General features: G+C 35.7%; 1 protein-coding gene across 1 annotated transcript in view; it reads left to right on the plus strand.

Annotated features, from left to right (window-relative positions):
• Positions 1–14,465, plus strand: part of GRID2 (glutamate ionotropic receptor delta type subunit 2) — a 1,473,259-nt gene that overhangs the window by 919,842 nt on the left and 538,952 nt on the right. The window contains exon 7 of the mRNA XM_007999282.3: positions 6,758–6,919. Coding sequence (XP_007997473.3) covers positions 6,758–6,919 — 162 coding nt within the window. The remainder of the gene's footprint in view (positions 1–6,757; positions 6,920–14,465) is intronic.

Here is a 14,465-nt window from a genome sequence, read left to right on the forward strand (position 1 = left end):
ATGGTGAGTGATGATGAGCATTTTTTCATGTGTCTGTTGGCTGTATGAATGTCTTCTTTTGAGAAGTGTCTGTTCATATCCTTTGCCTACTTTTTGATGGGTTTGTTTGTTTTTTTCTTGTAAATGTGTTTGAGTTCTTTGTTGGTTCTGGATATTAGCCCTTCGTCAGATGAGTAGATTGTGTTTTAGTACTTCGAGATTTTCAGTTTTAACAGTTTGGAAATATAAGCCTAGGAAAATTAGTTACTCTCTAATAATACTAGATAAATAAGGTGATTAAAAAAAAACTACTCTGAAAAATAACCCCACAACCTCCCTATCCTTAGTCACCTTTGAATTTTTAAAAAAGGACTTGCCATTTATCCAAACATTTCTTCCAATTATTGTCATTATAGTGCACAGATTGGCTCCAGGATCATTGCCCTGTAACTTTCTGTTCCCTACTACATTTTAAGCTCCTTCAGAATAGCTTCTTTCCATGATCAGGTACAGTGGCTACACCTGTAATCCCAACAATCTGTGAGGCCAAGGTGGAGAATCATTTGAACCCAGAAGTTTGAGACCAGCCTGGGCAGCATGGCAAAACCCCATCTCTGTAAAAAAAAAAAAATTAAAAATTAAAAAATTTAAAATAAATACATTAGCCAGGTATGGTGGTACCCACCTGTAGTCCCAGCTACTCAGGAGGCTGAGGTGGGAAAATCACCTGAGTGCTAGAGGTAGAGGCTGCAGTGAGCCAAGATTGTGCTACTGCATTCCAGCTTGGGTTTCAAAGTGAGTCCCTATCTCAAAATAAATATGTCCCTTCAAGAACCCAGCATCATAAGTACCCATAACGTGCTTCTCTGTCATTTCCTTCATCATAATTACCACAGTGCTTTGGATCTGTGTGAATATATATGTTTGAATGTAATTAAGGAGATGGCAATAGTCAAAGTAAATCCTCTGAAGCCTTAACGACGTCACTTTAAATTTCAGTTCCACCCTTATCTATATGTGTATTATTTCATTCTCACACTGCCATGAAGTACAGGGAAGAGGTTTAATTGGCTCACAGTCCTTGGGGCAGGGAAGCCTCAGGAAACTTACATTCATGGCAAAAGGGGAAGCAAACACGTTCTTCCTCACATGGCAGCAGGAAAGAGAAGGGCTGAGCAAAAGGGGGAAAAGACGCTTATAAAACGATCAGATCTTGGGAAAACTCACTACTTTCATGAGAATAGCAAGCAGATAATTGTCCCCATGATTCAATTACCTCCCACCAGGTCCCTCTTATGATACGTCGGAATTATGGGAACTACACTTCAAGATGAGATTTGGATGGGGGCACAGTCAAACCATATCAATATGCTTATAATGTCCCATGTTTGTATTTTAACTGGTCATGGATATAATTGATGTGAAAATGATAGAATTCTAAATAGAAAAAAAATAAATGAAATAATTTTTGATTTAGAAAATTATAAAATATTAAAATTTGTTTTTGTCAAAAGAAGTATTGGGAAATGAAACACAAACTTAAGAAAAATTATTGACTGTATCATTTAGGGACAGTAGAAATTATTTTATAGCATATTTGCCTAACAACATAATCTTTCAGTTGATGAGGACTTTAGTATCTGTGAACTAATATTTTATTTATGTCTATATTCCTAATCTTACCTGAAACAACAAAGCTATATGGTGAAGCACCAACTTCCTACTGACGCATACCTTCATCTTGGTCCTGTCCAACCCACAGATGGAAGAAAACAAGAAAACTACTTTTGCTTTGAGGATTTGTTACATGTTAGCACCCCACTTGTGTGTGAGAGAATTTGATCTCTGGACTGTTACCGATTTTAATATACATAGACAGAGAAGTAAAATTTAGAAAAAAAGCAGAAAATACATTTCACAAACTTTTTAATTAGCACCCAAAGGCTGAAACCCAGGATTAGCTGAAGTTGCAAAATAAATATAAAAGAACACCTTTTAGCTAGAAAATGGTATTTTTAGCAACATAACAAGCAGGAAGTGATCCATTTACTGCTTGATGGAACTAATATTAGTTTGGCTGCTAATGGAGAGAAAACAGAAACATTCCAACACTTTTGCTCCTACTTTCTCCATCTAGGAAAAATTGTCTTCAAATTGGGAAGGTTAGAGCAAAATTCATTAAAAGAAAGTAATCCACTGGTTTAGAAGGAGCAGGGAGATATTAAGAGTAGACCCACTGCTTTGAATTAGGCTTGCCAAATAATTGCTCAGAGTAGCCAATGAGCTAGCAGGAATGATCAAAATATGATAGCTCAAAAATACTGGAGAAACACTTAAGAAGAGGACCAAGGTACAGAAGATAGGTGTATTGTCCCAATTGTCGAAAGGAAGGAAAAAAGATTCTCATGGAGTTTAGCATATTAAATGTTACTATTTAGATAAACTCTAGAATATATTACTAAATCAATGGTTTGGAATACTTCAGATAAGATAACAGGGCTCCCAATGCCATCGGTGTGTGTTGTTCCCCTTACCGAGTCCAAGTGATCTCATTGTTCAATTCCCACCTATGAGTGAGAACATGCGGTGTTTGGTTTTCTGTTCTTGCGATAGTTTGCTGAGAATGATAGTTTCCAGTTGCATCCATGCCCTACAAAGGACACAAACTCATCCTTTTTTATGGCTGCATAGTATTCCATGGTATATATGTGCCACATTTTCTTAATCCAGTCTGTCACTGATGGACCTGATGTAAATGACGAGTTGATGGGTGCTGATGAATTGATGGGTGCAGCACACCAACATGGCATAAGTATACATATGTAAGAAACCTGCACGTTGTGCACATGTACCCTAGAACTTAAAGTATAATTAAAAAAAAAAAAAAAAAAACAGGGCTTCCTTAAAAACAAGCACTGCCAAACTAAGCCCTTATTTATAGTTTTGTTTGTTCGTTTGTTTGTTTTTTAGATTGGGAGAATGTCATAAAGTTATGTGTTGCATATTGATTTTTACATGGTGTTTGACAAATTTTTGCCTGAAATTCTTAGGAAAGATATTGAAAAGTCTTGATAGAATGATGACATTCAAACATTTTCACAGACAGGCTCCTAAAGGCAGAAGATAGTGAACACTCTGGCCTGAGACAGAAAGCAAAATAAAGCTCAAAAATATTTAAGTCTCATTATTACCTTCAGAAGTTATAACATTTGTGTATATATAATTAAAAGTAATACTACAAATGATTTGCCAATTAAACTATTTAGTTGTTTTTCTTGAAATCTTCAAGCAAAATTAATATTAATATCTAAATGAATCAATCAAATCTTCAAGCAATATTGATATGACTAGAATACGCCTTAGATGTATTCTGTGGCTTCGAGCACTTCCTGATATCCACAACCTACCATCAGGGTTCCTTTGTCCTGAGTTTGAGGATTGTAGAACCTGGTGAATATTCAAATTGCACTGATAAATATTCTATTCCTGAAATGCAAGGAACTGTCTATGGTCATTCACAAGATTCTATTCTTGGACCTAATATTTTTTAAATGTCTATCACTGCATGAATGAAAATGAATAAAACATTCCTATCAAATTTGTAAATGGCATAAAGCTAGAAGAGAAAGTTTATGTTGTACTAGATAATCAAGTTCCAAATTGTTAGTGTTGTCTGAATAATAAGCCTAAATTTGAAACAGCACAGATAAAGTATAAGTTCAAAATCAATTACATGAAACCTTGATGGAAGAATCCTGGTTTGACAATTGTTCAGATTCCTTAAGTTGAAGGTAAATTTGGTGTGTGTATCATACAAATCATATTTGCGATAACTATTTTAATATAGTTGTGGTCTCTATGTTAGAAGAATTTTGCTAAGATAAAGAGATCTAATATCTTACACTATTCTCTCCTAGTCAGATCACATCTGTAATAATGTGTCAATTCTGGATACTAAATTTTTAACAGAAACATTGAAACACAAGAGAAAGATGAGAACTAAGATGATCAGCCTAGAAACTATACCAGGTGATGAAAACTAAAAGAAAGATATTTCAAAGCAAGCCATAGATGGTGTCAAATATTGAAAGCTTGTCATGTAGAGGAGGTGAGTGTGGAGGTTTGGTGATGTCAAAGGACAAATGTAGTGCCAGTAAGGTAGGGAGGAATGATTGGTTATATGTGACATACTGGAGTCTATGATTTTAGAGGTGGTGTATGTTTCTGTCCAGTAAATGGTCATTTGTGTTGGTCGAGGCCTAAGTAGAAGTGAAGATCGTCTGTATAGGAATTGAAGTGACCTTTTAAAATGCTAAGAGATAGTTTGGTATTATTGTGAAGAAGGAGTCAAAGGTCTTACAAATAAAAAAAAATGACCAAAATCTCCGTTAGTGATGACAGAAAAAAGTGATAAAGTGTAGCATAGGAAAGAACGTGAAGCTCGAAGAATGGGCACTGGCCTGCAGACAAAAAGTGTCAGATTAGGAGGGGTAATGAAAACCTCGGAGAATATTACCACCACTTCTTGATCCTGCAGTTTGGAATGTGGACAAATGAGGAGACATAGTCATTTATTGAAAACGCCTGTCACGTAATAGGTACGAAGTACTCACCTTTAAGACTACCATACATGCTCAAAATACATGCCTCAGGGTCTGCAAAAGAGAATGTGCCTCAGCAGTGTCAGGTTTGGATAAAACCCAGGTTGCCAGAATTTTCATGTCTCAACTTCCGTCAAACACACTTAGCTTTAAAATTGACTTTCTTTTTTTTCTCCTCTCTCCATCCTTTGTCTTCTTTTACTTGACAACTGTTTATCAAAAACCAAATATGTGCTAGGCTTTAGGCTAAGTCTAAGAGAAATAAATTATAGGGAAAAATGGAAGAGAAAAGATATACAGTATGAGTCCCCATCTAGGAGGAATTTATTTTTTGTGGAAAAGGTAGATTTTTAAAAAGATTTAGTATTCTGATATGTTTCAAAGACTTATGCACTGTGTGTTCCAGTAGATAAAAAGAGGTGGTCTTTGAACTAAATATTGAGAAATGTTAACTAGTTGGAGAAGGTGAGGAGATAGCGAGGGATGCTTCCCCAACAATCTTAAATACATATTCACCAAAGGGAAGAGTAAAATAAAGCTAGAGAAGGAAGAGGAAGTAAATTTCAGGCCGTAGAACCAGGAGAGATTAGGAAAAGCCAGACGGTTGTGTATTATTTTGAGTTCCCTGGATGTGTATCCTTCATGTAATTTATATATTTTCCTGTTGGGTCTTTACTGCCTAATTCCAACCTAGATGTTGATTCATGGACTAGTTTTAGCTATATAGCAGATTTCAGCCATTCTTTTGTAGTCTATCTAGTAATTATCGGGCAAAATGGGGAGTGGCTGGAACGGTGAGTGAAAATAGCCAGTCATAATATGTCCTTATGAAAGACAAACTTGCATTGCACGTGATGGATTGAGTGTTCAATGTCTCTTCAAAAAAGGCCTATAAGTATTATATATATAAAATGATACTTCACAAACACAAATGATTGAAGATTTACATGGTATGTAAAAGAAAACTCACAAGGCACGGTGAGGAAGTTCTTATTAAAAGCTCTGTATAGCATCAGACTCTAGTTATCTCAATAGCCAGAGCTTAGTACCATCCTGTGGTGTGGGTAGACTACTTTAAAACTTTCCTCCGTGATTAAATATAACCCGAGGACAATCCATATTCTCTCCCGTATGTTTTTAGGAAAAACCGTGATAATAATATCCTTCTAAAAATCTGAAAAACACAAATGCTTTAAGATGGAATTAATTTTCATCACTACATTGATTCCTCATTTTTAAAATTTTATATTGAGTTTTTCCTTCAGAGGAAATATAACATTAAGCAGCTTTTATTGACCTAGGATTCCTTTTGGTATTATGTTTTCTGAATGATTTTTAACTTCTTCGAAAAATAAGCAGCTTTGATGATTAATCGACAGTATAAATAGTATCTCTGGCAAAACTTAATTGTAAGAATGCAGTTAACCTTAGCAAAAAAAAAAAAAAAAATGACTCTAATTTATTTTTCAATCTATGTAGAAAGAAGCTAATAACATGGTTGCCTTAGAAGAAAATGTTAATGTAAACACACATTCACAAACAGTTAATAGTTTATGATATTTGTGAAATCAATGAATTGCAATGCATGTGTATACCTGTATAATTTTGTATAGATCCTTGATCACTATAATATTTATAAATGGTCCTGTTCTTTCATTATTTCCTTATACAATCTCCATACACACAAACATACACACAGTTGACTGCTTCCTTTTTATGTACCTATGGCACTCATATATGAGATCAAGTTGATATTTTTCCATCTGAATAACTAGAATGCAAAACCTTAACATATTCAGAAAATATATTATTCAGTTTGTCCTTCCAATCTTAAACCCTTAGATTCTTACCTCCTCAGAGAGAAATAAGGGCCAATGATTTTCTCAGGTCTAACACTAACAGCCTTATCTCTGTCAAAATTTCTTTCTTTCTTTTTTTAATCTTCTCTTTCACACTAAAATAAACTGAAAAAGCAATTGAGGCATACAATCAGACAAGACTTCATTCTCAATGACAAAATTGCCCAGGAAATGACAAAAGAAACCTTCTGCTTAATAACTCAGTAAACCAGCCATCTATGACACGAACAGAAGCAGCTGAGACAATTATTTTTTTTTTCCTTATTCTTGATGACTGGTGTCAATGATTCTAATGATCACTTTCTAATGTCTTTTCAGATTTCCAACCTTTACATATATGACACGGTGCTTCTGCTTGCTAATGCCTTTCATAAGAAGCTGGAAGACCGAAAGTGGCACAGCATGGCAAGTCTGTCATGTATCAGAAAGAACTCAAAGCCATGGCAGGGTGGGCGCTCCATGTTGGAGACCATCAAGAAGGTAACTTCTTAATTTTTATGTAAAAAGGATATGGTAAATAATTATTTGACATATTTTATTATTTGACATATTTTAGAAAAAGGATTTCCTCTCTAATTCAAAGCACAAAACAGTGTAATGGGGAAATAAAATATTTTAAAAGGAAAAAAGTGAGAAAGTCATCAACATATAAAAAGGGGAGGCTTCCTTATTTATTTATAAGGGAATTTTATGCGAGTAAAAAATTTGTGGTTGAGATATCCTGACTTGACTGTCACTAGCATTAGAGATACTGAAATTATTTTGGTGCCTGTCGTGAAGTACAAAAAGGCTTTTAAAAAACACACACCATCCACTAAAAAAATTAACAGTAGACTCAATTAGCACTTTTCCAGTTAGATAATATACATGATAAGAGATTGGATGTGATGGTCTTTAATTTATCTCATGATAAGGATAGGATTCAAAAGCAGATAACATGTTGCAGCATTTGTGAACTATTTGGGGTAACTGATTGCATTATTCTTCTTCACTGTCAATGTGTTGCTTATCCTGGCTGTGAATCTGTTTGGCTTAGCTACCTGTTCCATTCCCAGAAGGCAGTTTATGTTGTTTAGCTCCTCTCAGTGGTATAAGCATTCTGCAGTTTATTAGACTCTTTGTCATGTCATCCTTCCTGACATTTTCCATTTGTCTTGCACAGCCTCTTGGATTTAAAATGAAATGATTAATAAAACAAACAAATTCTCCCATACCCTTTACACAAAGGAGGCAGACATTTGGAAGCTTATATTTTTTTATTTTATCCACCCTTTTTCTTTCTGCATGTATTTTCCTTTCTTCCCTGAAAACCAAAGAAAAATAGCTAGTCAAATGAAATATAAATGACCTTAAAAAGTCAGAGTAAAATATAAAAAATTAATAGTAGAAGTAAGCTAGGAGTACAAAAACTAGAAGTAGAGGAAATAAATACTTTAAATAGAGAAGAGCCTGAATCTTTCTCTTGGTACTTGTATCAGTCCCTTTTCTGCCATTCTAACTGCTTACCACAAATTGGGAAATGTGTAAAAAACAGAAGTTTTTTCCTCATGGTTCTCAAGACTGGGAAGTCCAAGACCGTGGCACCCACATCTGGAGAGGGTCATCTCATGGCAGAAGGGCATCACATGGTGACCAGCTGCACAAGATAGAGCGAAAAGGGGGGCCAAGACTTCCTGGATAGCTAATCCACTCCCATTATTGGACATTAATCTATTCATGAGGTGGCATCCTCATAACCTAATCACCTAAATGTCCCTATCCTTAATACCATTACAATAGCAAATAAGTTTCAATTTGAGTTTAGGAGGGGACACTAAAATCATAGTACTCCATCCCTGAACCCCCAAAACTCATGTCCTTCTTACATATAAAATATATTCATTCTATCCCTACAGTTCCAAAAGTTTTAACTTGTTTCAGCATTAACTCAAAAGTCCAAATTTCAAAGTCTCATTTAAATCAGATATGGGTGAGACTCACATGATTCATCATGACGCAGATTTCTTCCAGCTGTGAAACTATGAATTCAAAACTGATTATCTGCTTCCAAAATGCAGTGGTGGGACAGTCATAGAATAGACATTTCTATTCCAAAACAGAGAAATAGGCAAGAAAAGAATGATAACTGGTCCTAAGTAAGTCTAAAACCCAACACAAAAAATAACATTAAGTCATAAAGCCGAGAAACAATATCCTTTTATTCCATGTCCTAATTTCTGGATCCACTAGGACAGGGATTGGGCCTGCAAGGCCTCAGGTAACCCTGTTCCCAGGGCTTTGATGGACTCAGCTTCTGCAGCTCTCACGGGTTGGAGTCACACACTGTTTTAGTCCTACAGTTCTGTGGTCTTCGGGATGGTCCTACTTCGATGGCTCCAGTAGTCATTGCCCTAATGGAAACTCTTTGTGGCAAGTCCAACCCCACATTTTTACTCAACATTGTCTTAGTAGGGGGCTCTCTGTGGTGGTTTCACTCTGGAGACAAGTCTCTGCCTAGGTCTTCATGCTTTTTGCGACATCCTTGGAAATCTTGGTGCAGGAACCCATACCACAGTTCTCACACTCTGTATGCCTGAAGGTATAACACCATATTGATGCTGCCACAGCTTACCATTTGCACTCTACAGAGTGACAGCTCAAGCTTCACCTGGGTCCACTTGAGCCATAACTGGTGCAGCTGAAGAATGTTACACTGGAATGTGGGGAGAAGAGTTGCTAGGTGACCCTGGACAGGGAGCCTATGATGAGTGCCTTGGGCATATTCCCTGAAATCATTTTGCCTTCCTAGAGCCTGTGAGGGCAGCAGCAGCTTCAGAGATATTTGAAATTCCTTTTAAATCTTTCTCCTACTGTCCTGATAAATAGCACATCGCTCCTTTGTAGCCATATTAATATCTTTAGCAAACACTACTTGACTGCACCCTTGGCATTCTCTCCTGAGAGTCTCGCTTTGTCGCCCAGGCTGGAGTACAGTGGTGTGATCTCGGCTCATTGAAGCCTCCGCCTGCTGACTTCAGGCAATTCTCCTGCCCCAGCCTCCTGAGTAGCTGGGAATACAGCCACGTGCCACCACACCTGGCTAATTTGTTTTGTATTTTCAGTAGAAACAGGGTTTCACTATGTTGGCCAGGCTGGTCTCCATCTCCTGACCTCACGATCTGCCTGCCTTGGCCTCACAAAGTGCTGGAATTACAGGTGTGAGCCACCGCACCTAGCCCTGAACATACATTTTCACTCTTTACATAGCCAGCCTGTAAATTTTTCAAATGTTTTGTCTGCTTCTCTCTTAAATATAAAATCTATCTTTAAGTCATTTCTTTCTCTCAGACCTTACTACATACAGGTAAAGGTAGCCAGGCAGAAGCCTGAATGCTCTGCTGTTTAGAAATTTCTTCAACCAGATACTCTAGTTCATTGTCCCTAAGTTCTGCATTCTACAAAGTCCTAGAATATGGCCACAATTCAGCTAGGGTGTTTGTTATGTTGTAGCAAGGATGGCTTTCAATCCAGTTTCCAATACCCTGTTCCTCATTTTTGTCTGAGACCTCATCAGAATATCCTTTACTCTCCAGATTTTTATGAGTATTCTGGTCACAACAAATAAAATAAACTCTTAAGAAGATTCAGACTTTCTCTACAGCTCTCTCTTCCAAGCCCTCACTAGAATTGCCCTTAAAGCTCTACTCACAGTAGTACAGTTTTTATTCCTAGTCTGATCCTTCAAATTCTTCAAGCCCCTACCTTTATGCAGTTCCAAAGTCACTTCCACATATTCAAGTATGTAATATAGCAACAGCTCCACTGATTGGTACCAGTTTTCCCTCTTGATTTGTTTCTGCTGCTAGAATATGATAGACTTTGTAATTTATTAAGAACAGAAATTTATTTGGCACACAGTTCTGGAACTGGAACATCCAAGGGCTCGGGGCTGGCATCTGATAAGGGTTATCCTAGGTGAAAGGACACCACTTGGCAAGCAAGTGCATGAGACAGAGACAAAAAGGGGACCAAACTCTTGTGACAATTAACCCACTACTGCAATAACAGCATTATTCCATTCATGAAGGCAGAACTCTCATGACCTCAATCATCTCTTAAAGTTTCTACTTCTTAATACCATTACAATGGCAATTACATTTCAAGATGAGTTTTGGTGGGGATTTCAAACCATCGTAATGTTGTGTCTTCTTTGCCAAGGAAAATTTTAATGAGAATTTTGGCTGTTATCAACAAAAGTACTTGAGAATTAAATGTATTGAATATATTGGCAGAGAAAGACTTTTCAACTGAAAAATGAATAAGTCTAATCTAGCTTCAAAGTGTTGCCAAAATCTTCCAGCCTTATCTATGAAGAGAGCTGACAGGTATAAATCCAAGGGAGGTTATTGAACGTGATTCTAATCCTGCCAATTTATTAATTCATGGTTTGGCTAGGATGCAGGAACCTGAATATATTTATTCTTCTGAAGCTTTCATACAAAGACAAAATAATAGATTAAGAGGTTTCTTAGGAAACACTTATTTAGTGAGAGGATCAGGAGGAAGGAAAGAGAGACACGATAATATGTCAGTATTTCTCATGTGGAAATTTAATATATAAGATACTACTATTAGAAAATTTATAACCCAAACAATTATTTAATACAATAATTATGAAATTTTATTTTGTGGGACTATGTGTACGTTTGTCCCTCTCAGCTTCTGCCCCAGTGTCACATTTTAAAGAAATATATCCATTCTTTGTGTCAAGAAACTCAGTTTGAATAATATACATGATTACAAGTGTTCAATTTTATATTTTTGTCTCATATTTCAAACTGACCTTAAAATGGATTTTTTTTAATTGTATTACTTCCTGCATCATATGTGTGGTTTTGGTCACCTGTATAGATGTCAGTGCTGATGATACTCCACACAGCAAGTGAGAAAGAAAGTTCATTATTCACATAGAGACTCCCAGGAAGAGCAGAATGGCCCCAACCAGATTCAGGCTGGCTTGGGCAAAACAGAGGGAATTGCCTGGGCCTTTTTGGTGACTAGAGATTAGGGCTGGGAAAAGATTTCCACTCATGTGGGCTGGAGATTTGAGAAGGTCAAGTTTCCCACATGTGTCAAATAAGTAGGTGCAGGAAGGTCTGTCTTAATCAGACTGTACAGATGTGGGGTCAAAGAAAGGGAGGGTAAGGCTTAAAAAGAAGTCAGTAGCCAGCAACACAAATGAGGTCAGGCTCCTTATTACAATGGGAATATTCTAGTGATAAAAGTTTTAATTACATTCAAGTAAATACAAAATGCCTATATTAAGGGCATGCTACATACACATTACAAATCTGTGTGCTGCTACACAAATTACAAGCAAGAAGAGAACAAGTTCCTATCCCTAATTTATATTCTTATTATGGGGAATGAAACAAAAGAATTAAAAATAATGTCATTGACATAGCAGTATAAATGTCTAGTAATGGGCAAGGTTGCTGTTTCTCAGGTACTCTTGTGTACCTGAGCTTTATAATTTATTGTATGAATTGGTAGAATAAGTGCCTCCTCATTTTTATTCTTTTTTAAAATTAGCAGTTAATGCTTTCATGTTCATTTCTGCCAAATATTATCAGCAGCCCTATGCCATTGTTATTTACATGGATGTTGTATAATATTTTTGAAGGAATTATAGTTTGAAAAATATTGAGTCTTTCCATCTATAACACGGCATCTATCCATATAGTCAGCTTTTTGTAAACCTGATTAAAGATGTATAGTGTTCTTCACACATATTTTCATTGTATTTGTTTCTAAAATTTTATAGGATGTATGTGTGCATGCGCGCGTGTGTGTGTGCATGCGTGTGTGTGTGTGTGCATGCTATCATAAATGAGATATGTTCCATTAGATTTTCAAACTAGTTATTGTAGGTGTTAAAGGAAGATATTGATGCTTCATCTATTTTATGACTGACCTGATCAACTTTCCAAACTTAATTACTGGTTCTCTTGTATTTTTAAAATACAGATTGATATCATTGTCAAATAAAATTAATCACTCCAATTCTAATACTGTATGTATTGACATAGACTTAAAAAGCAGCATGCAACAAGTATACTCTTAAACACATCAGGGGCATTATGTGAAAAGAGGATTTTTAAAAAATTTTGTAAAGAAAATATTCTTCTATTTTTGTTTTACTATATTATGCACTTAAGTTCTTTTACATTTTTATTAGTAACTTATGCAGTTATAGAGTAGCAAGTCACAATAAAGTTAATCTAACCTTTTTACTCCATGTTTAGGTATAGAAAACCGAGCTTCAGAAAAATTAAATGATGTACTAAGTGTTGCATAGCTAACTAGCTTTAAATACCAGGTTTTTTTGGTTTCTAATTTGGTGTCTGTATACTTTGCCATTTACCATTTTTGTTGTTCATGGCAATCATTTTTGTTCACTCCTGTCAAAGTCACTTGGCTAAACACGCACACCAAGAAATCACGGGAATAAACACCCTCGGTTAATATTAAATAAATCATATTTAAGTTTTAATATGGCTTGTTTTTCAATTTTTAGTTTATTATGAGAAGCTATATTGTTGTAGCCTCTCATGAAAACTATATTTATATATTGGGAAAGAGTTTTCATGTTGTATAATTAAATTTTTTAGTGTTATGTAACCTAGAGCAAGCTTTCAAACTTTTTAAACTGTATAAATACAATCAATAAATTTCAGCTGCTAAGGAAAAGAGTAGGAGAGGATTTCCACAGACTACCACCACAATCAGTTCTTAGAACTACAATTTTAAAACCACTCCCCTGGGATAATTAGAAATCAATTTACCCAGTGCGGATCTACCTTCTTGGAATAGTGCCATGTCATTGCAACATGAGTAGCCTGTTTTTATTTACAGGAGTGTACTATATTTAAATAGAAATCATTTTTCATTTTTTTCTTAGTGTTAATATTTTTAATACTGAAACAATTTCCAAGAGGGCACTTCATTCATGTATTCATCACTCTTTTAACAGGTATTTATCGAATGTCTATACTGTAGAATATTCTGTGCAAACTCAGTTATAGGATTATCCTCCACCAAAAAAAAAAAAAAGAGGAAATTTAGAGGCCAGTAGTGAATATTGACTAACTATACAAAGAGCTACACTCTAAGGCCAGAAACAACAAAAGGACCCAAATGTGGTAAATATAGGATACTGTAGAATCTTAGAGAAGAGTGTAATATGCCGTGGTAACACACTGAGATAGCTGCTTCACAGCCAAGAAAGACATCTGAGCCTCTGTTCAGGAATTGCCATGAACAGAAATTGCTACACCCTTTTTCTAGGGGCAGCATGAATCCAATGAACAGTCATTACAAAACTAGAAATGTCTAAGTTCCTTTCTTCAAGGGACAAGTCTGAAGGGTTATCTATAGACTGGTCCATTGGATGACTTAAACTGGTATTGTATTTGCATCAGGCTTTCATTTCTTTCTCTGTCTAGTCCCTCTTCCCTCACTCCATTGCAAGTGCTCTCTCAATAGCACTTCAAATAAACCTCCTGCATACAAGCAAATCTCCATCTCAGACCTGTTTCCTTGAGAACACAACTTAGAAAATAGATTAGAAATATTTGCATGGAACTGATAGCATCTTAATGGAAATTTGAAAACTAGCAGGCTTAGGATATAAAAAGCTATGGAAGGAGGATATTTCAGGTGGTAGAATGCTGTAGCTGACATATCTATTAGAATAAATCATTTGTACAATGACAAAAGTTGATTAATTTACCAGAGTGCAGAGAACACATAAAATTGTTTTGACTGGAAAGTGATTTAGGAAAAAAATTATTTTGTGGGTAAATGTAAGACACTAAATAATTTTTGGATAAAATCAAACCTGAATGTTAGAAAGAACACCTTTACCTCTTTCATTTAAGTTTTTTAAAAACTAAGAAAAATCTTAGATTCAAAATTAAACATAAAATCACTGACAATTTTCTGTGTATTCTATATTAGTAAGTGAACTAAAATTTAATAGATCCTT

The sequence above is a fragment of the Chlorocebus sabaeus genome, chromosome 7, assembly GCF_047675955.1.
Source record: "Chlorocebus sabaeus isolate Y175 chromosome 7, mChlSab1.0.hap1, whole genome shotgun sequence".
In the NCBI taxonomy this organism is placed as follows: domain Eukaryota; kingdom Metazoa; phylum Chordata; class Mammalia; order Primates; family Cercopithecidae; genus Chlorocebus; species Chlorocebus sabaeus.